This window comes from Salmo salar, chromosome 02, assembly GCF_965601325.2.
Source record: "Salmo salar chromosome 02, fSalSal1, whole genome shotgun sequence".
Taxonomy (NCBI): Eukaryota; Metazoa; Chordata; class Actinopteri; order Salmoniformes; family Salmonidae; genus Salmo; species Salmo salar.
Window position 1 is genome coordinate 81,640,727 of NC_138292.1, and position 11,041 is coordinate 81,651,767.

The following is an 11,041-nucleotide window of genomic DNA, read 5'->3' on the forward strand; positions in this document are numbered from 1 at the left end:
GCTAAATCACAAGCGGTAGTTGATTACTCTCGTCTATCACGTCTGACGACACTGAGGCGGAAGCGGGAAGAAAACAACAAGCAGTTTGTTTCATTTTCTGAGCTTTTTTAAAGAGCACTACTATATACAATGGACGTGGTGGTGAGTAGATAACAATAAACTCAGATATAACGTGTATAATGTTTCGAAGGTGGGCGTATGTAAAAAAAATTTCACGTATAGACCCTCAAACAGACCTAATACAGGGCGGTACTCAGCTCAGCGGCCAGTTGTGAACAAAGCAGCAGTTTCCTAGCCTGGTGGCAGCAGTCTAATCGATACGTTCACCATTCTAGTTCACGTCACATAAGTGAAGTGAAATAGCTAGAATGGTCAATGCAGCGATCATGTTGGTTCCATCAATGTAAATGTATAGATGCATGTACAGGCATGATGTAGAATAAACCAGAATCTGGGTTTACGAAGGAGTCAGTTGAATATTGCGATTCTCCTCTAAGCCCAGGAAACAGCCATTCAACTTGCCATTCACACATTTTTCAAACTTAATCATGTTAAAATATGTTCGGTACCTACCAAAGAATGGAGTTTTTCTGTGGACCATATTACTTTCTTTAGTTACATGTAACCCAAAAAATGCTTTATCTGGAAATAATCGTAGTGCCAAATCCACTTCAGTTTTCTTCTCTCTCAGGAGACCAAACTCCCAGGATCCCCTGGGCCCAAATGTATACATGGGGATCAAGTAACGCAGACCCTGGGGGTGGTGAAGCAGGAGGACTGTGGGCCCCTAACAACACCCTTAACAAAGTACCTGAGTTTTGCCCATGTGAAAACAGAAGAAGAGGAGGAAGAGATATGGGGTGTGGCTCACCCAAGTACAGGTGCTCTTGCCTTCTCTCTCTGTTGTGATTTGTTTATTTACAACTTGCCGTGAATTAGATTTTGTGTGTTTCCTTCAGGGTTCTTCAACGTCAAGAAGGAGGAAGAGGAAGAATGTATAGTATATCCTATACAGCCTAGTGAGTACAGCATCACAGAGGAGCCATAGTATATCCTATACAGCCTAGTGAGTACAGCATCACAGAGGAGCCATAGTATATCCTATACAGCCTAGTGAGTACAGCATCACAGAGGAGCTACCATGGAGTTACTAACCCTCTTATCTGACCTGAGATTTCTCTGTTCCCTCAGATAACAACCCAAGCCCCACTTCTGACATTACCAGCCACAGTTCTGACGACTCCAGCCCTGACAATGGCCCTAGAGCCACCCCTGACAAGAACAACCCCCGCCATAACAACAACCCCAGGTCTGGCCCTGCCAGTGGAGGGGCATCGGACAAGGACCCTGCATCCGGAGAGGAGAGGAGCCCCCAGAATTCAGCAAACCCAGGGACTAAGCCCAACAAGACCAAAGGCGGTCATCAGAGGCCGTTCCCCTGCTCTAGGTGTGGGAAGCGTTTATCCACCACTATTAGCTTAGACAAACACCAGATCATCCACACCCGACTGAGACCGTACCCCTGCTCCGTACCGGCCTGCACCAAGAGGTTCTGCTCACCAGCCGAGCTGAAGAGACACACACTTACACACACAGGTTTCTTTTACTTTGGTTCCTTTTGAAAGTATTCAGCCTAAATTTATTTTCAAAGTTCAATCAAGTGAAAAATCAGAGTTGGGTTCTAAACCAATCTGGTCAATAAATATTTTTGCCACAAGTTTTGCCTACTTTTTTGGTTGAATTGTTTAAGGTCATTCTAGTGTGCCTTTTTAGACATTCAAGTTCAATACATTGTGTGTTTTGTGTCCTCGCCCATACAGGAGAGAGACCCTTCCCCTGTACAGACTGTGACAAGAGCTTCACCATATTGGCTGCTTTAAAGACCCACCAGAGAACACACACAGGAGAGAGACCTTACGTCTGTGAGGTGTGTGGAAAGGTTGGTTATTTTATTTAAATCTCTTTTACTGATTCTTTGCTTTTACTTTTATTGATTTTATGGACAGTGATAGTCGGAATGTATAGGGGAGACAGATACAGAGAGAGATAGCATTTCTACCCATGTCGCCAGGTGTATACTCTGAGTGTACAAAACATTATGAACACCTGCTCTTTCCATGAAATCAAATGTATTTATATAGCCCTTCTTACATCAGCTGATACCTCAAAGTGCTGTACAGAAACCCGGCCAAAACCCCAAACAGCAAGCAATGCAGGTGTAGAAGCACGGTGGCTAGGAAAAACTCCCTAGAAAGGCCAAAACCTAGGAAGAAACCTAGAGAGGAACCAGGCAATGAGGGGTGGCCAGTCCTCTTCTGGCTGTGCTGGGTGGAGATTATAACAGAACATGGCCAAGATGTTCAAATGTTCATAAATGACCAGCATGGTCAAATAATAATAATCACAGTTGTCGAGGGTGCAACAAGTCAGCACCTCAAGAGTAAATGTCAGTTGGCTTTTCATAGCCGATCATTGAGAGTATCTCTACCGCTCCTGCTGTCTCTAGAGAGTTGAAAACAGCAGGTCTGGGACAGGTAGCACGTCCGGTGAACAGGTCAGGGTTCCATAGCCGCAGGCAGAACAGTTGAAACTGGAGCAGCAGCATGGCCAGGTGGACTGGGGACAGCAAGGAGTCATCATGTCAGGTAGTCCTGAGGCATGGTCCTAGGGCTCAGGTCCTCCGAGAGAGACAAAGAGAGAATTAGAGAGAGCATACTTAAATTCACCCAGGACACCGGATAAGACAGGAGAAATACTCCAGATATAGCAGACTGGCCCTAGCCCCCCGACACATAAACTACTGCAGCATAAATACTGGAGGCTGAGACAGGAGGGGTCAGGAGACACTGTGGCCCCATCCGACGATACCCCCGGACAGGGCCAAACAGGAAGGATATAACCCCACCCACTTTGCCAAAGAACAGCCCCCACACCACTAGAGGGATATCTTCAACCACCAACTTACCATCCTGAGACAAGGCCGACATAGACTGACCAGGTGAAAGCTATGATCCCTTATTGATGTCACTTGTTAAATCCACTTCAATCAGTGTAGATAAAGGGGAGGAGACAGGTTAAAGAAGGATTGTTAAGCCTTGAGACAAAATATTTAAGTGCCTTTGAACGGGGTATGGTCGTAAGTGTTGGTGTCAGGTGCACCGGTTTGAGTGTGTCAAGATACCGCAACGCTGATGTGTTTTTCACGCTCAACAATTTCCTGTGTGTATTACGAATGGTCCACCAACCAACTTGACGCAACTGTGGGAAGCATTGGAGTCAACATGGGCCAGCATCCCTGTGGGATTCTTTCGACACCTTGTAGAGGCCACGTCCCCAACGAAGTGAGGCTGTTCTAAGGGCAACTCAATATTAGCAAGGCGTTCCTAATATTTTGTACACTCAGTGTAAATACTCCAGACTCTGGCAAAAGTGTGTTGTGATTTTAAATGCACTTTAAATTTGATTTGATTTTAAGGGCTTCGCCCAAACGGGGAACCTGAAATCCCACGAGCGCAGGCACACCGGAGAGAGACCGTTCTCCTGCTCCTTCTGTGGGAAGACATTTGTAGAGTCTGGCCATCTGAAGAAGCACCAGCGTATCCATACAGGAGAGAAGCCGTACCACTGCAGCAGCTGCCCCATGAAGTTCCCTTCCTCCAGCGAGCTCAGGTAACTCAGGGCCTATATTCATGAATCGTCTGAGTAGGAGTGCTGATTCAGGATCTGTTTGTCTTTTAGATTATAATGACTGGACCGAGGGATCTGATCCTAGCGCATCACTCCTATTGGATCTGATCTGAACAAAATCACATGTACAAGGGGACCTGATCCTAGATCATCACTCCTATTGGATCTGATCTGAACAACACCACATGTACAAGGGGACCTGATCCTAGATCAGCACTCCTACTTTGAGATGCTTTATGAGTATGGGCCCATGTGTTACTCACCTGATAACGTAATAAACACCGGACATTGTAATAAGTTATTACGTTTTTATCTGGGGAAAAGGTATTATTAAGTCATCTGTTTGTTTTATTACGACATCCGTTATGTAGTAATTTATTTCATTAAACTGTATTTGCTGTTGTTATGATTCAATGTTGTCATGTCTTTTTATTTTTATTTTTTAACTGTCACGAACCAATTTCCCATTGTGGGATATTCCAGTGAACTAGAACTACTACTACTTAACCAGTGTTCTTGCATTACCTGTTGTTCCAGGGTCCATGAGAAGATCCACAGCCAGGACAAGCCTCACAGCTGTTCCTACTGCGGCAAGGCATTCAAACAGCTGTCCAACCTCAAGCTCCACCAGAGAATACACTCTGACGAGAAGCCTTACGCCTGCTCCTACTGCGAGAAGACCTTCCGTGCTCAGGGGACCTTAAAGGTCAAATATAACTATTTAGTTGTGGATTTTATTTCAGCTACACAACATAATACTTGCTATTTACTATATACTGAAATTCTTATTAATTAATACAATTTATATTTTGTATTTTTACTTTGAAGGTGCACCTGCGGACTCACACAGGAGAGAGGCCTTACCCCTGCTTAGACTGTGACAAGCGTTTCATCACGTCCTCAGAGTTAAAGGTACACCAGAGGATTCACACAGGAGAAAAGCCCTTCTACTGCTATGACTGTGGGAAGAGTTACTATCAGCTGAAGCAGCTGAAGGAACATATGAAGTTCAACCCGGACCACAGCACCACACGTAGCGGACTCAATAACATAGAGGACGAGGACAAGCTCTACTCTACGTCACGCCATGATGATGTAACGATGTCTTGATCAATAACATAGAGGACGAGCTCTACTCTACGTCACGCCATGATGATGTAACGATGTCTTGATCAATAACATAGAGGACGAGCTCTACTCTACGCCACGCCATGATGATGTAACGATGTCTTGATCAATAACATAGAGGACGAGCTCTACTCTACGCCATGATGATGTAACGATGTCTTGATCAATAACATAGAGGACGAGCTCTACTCTACGTCACGCCATGATGATGTAACGATGTCTTGATCAATAACATAGAGGACGAGCTCTACTCTACGCCACGCCATGATGATGTAACGATGTCTTGATCAATAACATAGAGGACGAGCTCTACTCTACGTCACGCCATGATGATGTAACGATGTCTTGATCAATAACATCGAGGACAAGCTCTACTCTACGTCACGCCATGATGATGTAACGATGTCTTGATCAATAACATAGAGGACGAGCTCTACTCTACGCCACGCCATGATGATGTAACGATGTCTTGATCAATAACATAGAGGACGAGCTCTACTCTACGTCACGCCATGATGATGTAACGATGTCTTGATCAATAACATAGAGGACGAGCTCTACTCTACGCCACGCCATGATGATGTAACGATGTCTTGATCAATAACATAGAGGACGAGCTCTACTCTACGTCACGCCATGATGATGTAACGATGTCTTGATCAATAACATAGAGGACGAGGACAAGCTCTACTCTACGTCACGCCATGATGATGTAACGATGTCTTGATCAATAACATAGAGGACGAGCTCTACTCTACGTCACGCCATGATGATGTAACGATGTCTTGATCAATAACATAGAGGACGAGGACAAGCTCTACTCTACGCCACGCCATGATGATGTAACGATGTCTTGATCACTAACATAGAGGACAAGCTCTACTCTACGTCACGCCATGATGATGTAACGATGTCTTGATCAATAACATAGAGGACGAGCTCTACTCTACGTCACTCGTGAAGTAGTGCAGGAAAGCACAGGGTTTAGCCCAAATGACTTAGTGTTTGGTCATAGGGTGCGTGGGCCTTTAGCAGTGCTGCAGGATGGTTGTTTGCCTGAGGAACCACCTTGGAACCTTATTGACTATGTAAATGGTTTTAGGTTGAAGTTGTATAGGGCGTTGTATAGGCAAGTCAGTTTAGAACAAATTCTTATTTATAATGAAGGCCTACCCCGGTCAAACCTGGACGACGCTGGGCCAATTGTGCGCCGCACTATGGGACTCCCAATCACGGCCGGATGTGATACAGCCTGGATTCAAACCAGGGACTGTAGTGACGCCTCTTGCACTGAAATGCAGTGCCTTAGACCGCTGTGCCACTCGGAAATCCCCTCCAAAAAAATATATATTTATCATCCTCAGTGATGCCATCGGTGCCACATCATTGGAAAGAGAGACCAATTGTTAAAAAAAAGATATCACATTACTTTGCTAGCTCTCTACTCGTTCCGTGATGACGTCACAGTGGTGATGTCAACATGTCTGTTAGAATGTTCTGTCGTTGCACTGAACAGACACAAGGTCAATGTTCTTTTAAGATGCCGATAGAATGATCGTTTTGATGAAATGTTTTGAGACATTTTTTAGGTTGTTTAGAAACTGACATGACATGAAAGACACATTTTACTACGTTTCCATTACAGTTTTTATGTGCGTGAAGTCATACTGTATAAACCAAAAAATGAGTGACAGCTGTGAAGTTTTTGATACAATTTTATAAATGCCGACAGATCATTTGTTCGTCGACATGGTGGGATCTTTTTGTGTCGGTAAACTAATTTATGTGAGAAATGGCGCTGGAAACGCGTTTTATGTGCAAATATTGATATAATACCCATCATATATCTGTGAGCTGCTAGCTAGAGCACATGTGCCAAAACTAGACTAGGCACATTTGCTTTTAAACGCAACAGTTTTTGTGACAAAACTATCCGTAGAGTTGAAAATGCAACGGAAACACATTGAAAAAAATGTATTCGGTACCTGAAAACTTAAGTGGGATTCAGTTTGGTGGAAACACCACTGGTGGGAATATGCGCATATTTTATTTATGCTAATTCTAGAATATTAACATGGAAATCTGTCGCCTATTGGATGGAAAACTAGTTTATGATGTGAATTGTTTCTCTTGGACACATCTGTTGGCTTTCATGTTTGTGTAAAGGTTACCGTTAAACCATATCAGTCAATATAATTCATCAATACAGCCAGTCAATGAAGATAACAGTCTTGAAATTAAACAAGACATGTACATCACTTTATCTGTTAAAGTAGTGTGCCTAGTAAGTACAGCCATGTTTTGGAGGGGGGTTACACACCTCTATCAGTGGCGGCTGGTGGGAGGAGCTATAGGAAGCCGGGGTCATTGTAATGTCTGAAATGGAACAATATCAAACAATAAACATATGTAAACCACATTTGGCTCCGTTCCATTTCAATCCTTTCCAGCCATTACAACAAGCCCGTCCTCCTATAGATCCTCCCACCAGCCTCCACTGCTCAATAGAGTGGTTTTGCTCACCCTCCAGTTCCAATGCCAGATCTCCTTTTGAAAGGCTTCAAAGCGGATATGAAGACGTGAATATGTGGAAAACTGTTATGCTACCAGACCTCAGCATGTGCTTTGAGATCAGCTACAAAATAAAGACAGAAATCAGATCGGAGTGCAACAACTGACCATGTCTATTTTCATCATCCATTCATTTCAGATCCAAACCAAACACTGCTCCATACACTTCATGTTCTAGTGAGCACATTTGCTGTGGGAAACAAAAGATAGCCATCACGTGTTGCACAATCCATCCAGAGAACACTTTGAGAGAACAAAAAGTAGGCTTACAAACTACATTTGTGTATGAATATAAACATCTAAAATATTTAATTACAAGTCACATACTTATGTGACATTTTGATGTAATTAAAACAGTCCTTCTGATACAACAGCATTCCCTCACCCAAGAGAGAGCATGACCATCCGTTGTGTTAAGATCATTAGGGCCCTGTGTTTTGACCTGGATTTTTACTTTGATTTAAAGCTTTTAATCAAACTGTCCCCTTTTCTTTTTATGTCAGCTGGTCCAGCCCCATCCTCCAGCACCACACTGAGGTGATTGCTTTCATTTTTAGTCTAATTCTCATTTCTGGAAAAGGCTTAAAATAAAAGGTTAAAATCCAGGTGATGTGACATGATTCACCTGGAGAGCTACCCTCCTATAACCCAACCCTGTTCCTGGAGAGCTACCCTCCTATAACCCAACCCTGTTCCTGGAGAGCTACCCTCCTGTAACCCAACCCTGTTCCTGGAGAGCTACCCTCCTGTAACCCAACCCTGTTCCTGGAGAGCTACCCTCCTGTCCCGTAGTTGTAACTAACCTGCTAGATTGGGGTTGGAGGAAACCCTCCAGGATATTAGAATCAGGTGCTAGATTGAGGTTGGAGCGAAACCCTCCAGGATATCATACATTATTCTATATGTACTTCTATGATTCCACCACCACTGCTGCTGTGTGTGGCCTGGTGTTTCTGTAGGCTCTTGTGCCAGGCAAAGCCTTTTCCACAGACAGGGCATGTGTATGGTTTCTCTCCAGTGTGGGTGCTCTGGTGGGCCTTGTGGCTGCGCAGGTCCGAGAACCTCTTCCCACAGTCGGCGCACTGGTGGGGCTTCTCCCCAGAGCGATTCTGCCGGTGAACCTTTAAACCCCATGACGTGCCGAATGACTTCTTACAGTGAGCACACTGGTATGGTTTGTCTCCTGTGTGAGCCTTCTGATGCACCTGAGACAGAAACAAAGAATTACATATTAGAACTTCATTTTACAGGATCTCTGTGTTTAGAAACGCATCGTTCATCAAAATTGAAACAACAGGGCCACGTTCAGTAGCCGAAAAGTTGTTGAACTTTGCGGAATAGAAATGCCATAAATAGAGCCGACGTGATTCCTTATGCTACATGTCAGAGAGGCATATTTGTTCTAGATAGACTATTTCTATCTGAACGTTTCATGTACAATAGGTTTTCTATTGTACATGGTTATTTGGCGACACCATAGAAATGGAATGAATGGAACGGGCTAGGAACCGCCAACCCTGGCAAACTAAACCGCCATCCACCCATTATGACATTATTGACTTGAACGGGGACGTCCGTTCTATTCATTCTATTTCAATGGGAGAGACAGCTACTGGGCCAAATCTGGTAACTGCATGTCAGCGTGATTGTTAGGTTAGATTACTTGTTAGATATTACTGCATGGTTGGAACTAGAAGCACAAGCATTTCGCTACACTCGCATTAACATCTGCTAACCATGTGTATGTGACAAATACATTTTGATTTGATATCTGTAGAAACGTTTGTGGTCAATACGCACATCCTTAACAAACGTTGGTGCTGGGCTAAATAAAGTCTACTTGAAAAAAACAACGGAAAGGCCGGCCCACTGTATAGGCTTGTCAATACAGGTGGTAATGGGATCAGACGTAGTGTGAGAGTGATTCTATTTTACACACCTTAAGATAGGCCGCACTGGAGAAGCTCTTCCCACACTCAGAGCAGTAGTAGTAGTCCACTCCGGCCAGAACTCTCAGAGCTCTCTTCCGCCCCATCGCTGACATCACCACCCCGCTATCCTCCTTCATCCCTGTCCCATCCCCGACCACGTCAGCCCCCTCCACGGCATGCAGCCGTTGGTGTGTCCGGAGCAGTCGGACCTTGGTGAAGCCCTTCCCACACACGGAGCAGTAGTGAGGCTTCTCTCCGCTGTGGGTTCTCTGGTGTTCTTTGAGGTGCTGGAGTCTCAGGAAGCTCCGGTCACACTGGGAGCAGTGGTGCGTCCTCTCTGCTGTGTGAACCAAGCGGTGCTTGTTGAGGTAGCGGGCGGTGTCGAAGGTCTTGCCGCAGTCATGGCAGTAGTGAGACGGCTCACCGGTGGTGGTGGTGTGGATTATTCTGGGCTGGTGGATTCTGCGGTGCGCGTTCAGTATCCCAGGGCTGACAAAACTCATCCCACAGTCGGAGCAGTACAGAGGGGAGTGGTGGGGTTGCTGGGTCTGTTTTTGCTGTTTCTTTGGTTGTGTCTGTTTTTGTTGTGGTTGTTGTTGAGGTTCTTCTGATACGGAGGGACTCTTCCCACTGACAGGCCACTGGTTGCAGTTTCCGTCTGCGTCAAGGAAATAAAGAGTGCTGGGTTAAATCTGAAGAAACAGTACCATGCTAAGGTTCATACTAGCACACTCAATATTGGTCTGCGTCCCAATTGGCACCTTATTCCCTTTATAGGGCACTACTTTTGACCAAGGCCTGTCGGGCTCTACAGGGAATAGGGTGCCATTTTGGGACGTACCCATTATCTGTACATACCAGAAAAAAGAAAACCCCCTATAGCTTCTTCCTCTTCTTCTTTTTTGACCGCAAAACCACCCTCCTCTTCTTCTTCTTCTTCTTTAACTACAAGAGCTTTGTCCTTCTCTTCCTCCTCTACTTTGACCATGAAAGCATGATCTTCCTCTTCTTCTTTAACTTGTAGAGAGATATCCTCTTCCTCCTCTTCTTCTTTAACATGTAGAGAGATATCCTCTTCCTCCTCCTCTTCTTCTTCTTCTTCTTTAACTTGCAGAGAGATATCCTCTTCCTCCTCTTCTTCTTTAACTTGTAGAAAGCTATCCTCTTCCTCCTCCTCTTCTTGTTTGATGATGATGTTCAGGTCTGGGGTTTGCCAGCAGTCTACCAGTTCCAGCTTCACTAGTCTATAACTGTATTCAGGGTCCTTCGTGTTGGTATATGTGGGTGGTAGTAATCTATAAGTGTAGAGAGTATCCATGGTGACTGTGGGTTTAGGGTCAATGTAACACAATATACAGAGTTAGTTCACTGATCGCTCTTTTTTTAGAGCCGTATGTAGCCAGTTTGCTCTGGGTAGCCAGTATGCTCGGGGAAGAGGTTGATATCTCTAGAACACAGTTTGACAGTTTAGCTGACATTAACCATTTGATTATTTCAGCTTCCGCCTTACGTCACTCACGCTGCAATCGTAGACATGTACTATGATAATTACTACATACGTGGTGTGATAGACGACTTTCCATGAACATAATAAACAGGAAACAGATTCTACGAAAGGACAAAACAATCGAACTTTGAACTGGAAGAGCATTAGCACGTTATTTTTGACTTTTCAAAATAAAAGCCACACCACCAATTACGGTAAAGTAAAAGTACACGGAGCG

General features: G+C 44.5%; 2 protein-coding genes across 2 annotated transcripts; one reads left to right on the forward strand and one right to left on the reverse strand.

Annotated features, from left to right (window-relative positions):
- The first annotated feature begins 37 nt into the window (after positions 1 to 37).
- Positions 38 to 7,234, forward strand: LOC106594426 (uncharacterized). The gene is made up of 8 exons (XM_014185793.3): positions 38 to 141; positions 692 to 881; positions 960 to 1,019; positions 1,192 to 1,596; positions 1,821 to 1,939; positions 3,476 to 3,669; positions 4,225 to 4,393; positions 4,516 to 7,234. The coding sequence occupies exons 1-8, from the start codon at positions 130 to 132 to the stop codon at positions 4,795 to 4,797; spliced, it is 1,431 nt and encodes a 476-aa protein (XP_014041268.3). The 5' UTR covers positions 38 to 129; the 3' UTR covers positions 4,798 to 7,234.
- Positions 7,235 to 7,475: 241 nt separating this feature from the next.
- On the reverse strand, positions 7,476 to 10,948 carry LOC106594439 (uncharacterized). Its single transcript, XM_014185816.3, has 3 exons — positions 10,176 to 10,948; positions 9,326 to 9,975; positions 7,476 to 8,591 (listed from the first exon to the last, which is right to left on the reverse strand). Exons 1-3 carry the CDS (start codon positions 10,633 to 10,635, stop codon positions 8,280 to 8,282), a joined length of 1,422 nt encoding a protein of 473 aa, XP_014041291.1. The 5' UTR covers positions 10,636 to 10,948; the 3' UTR covers positions 7,476 to 8,279.
- Positions 10,949 to 11,041: the final 93 nt, after the last annotated feature.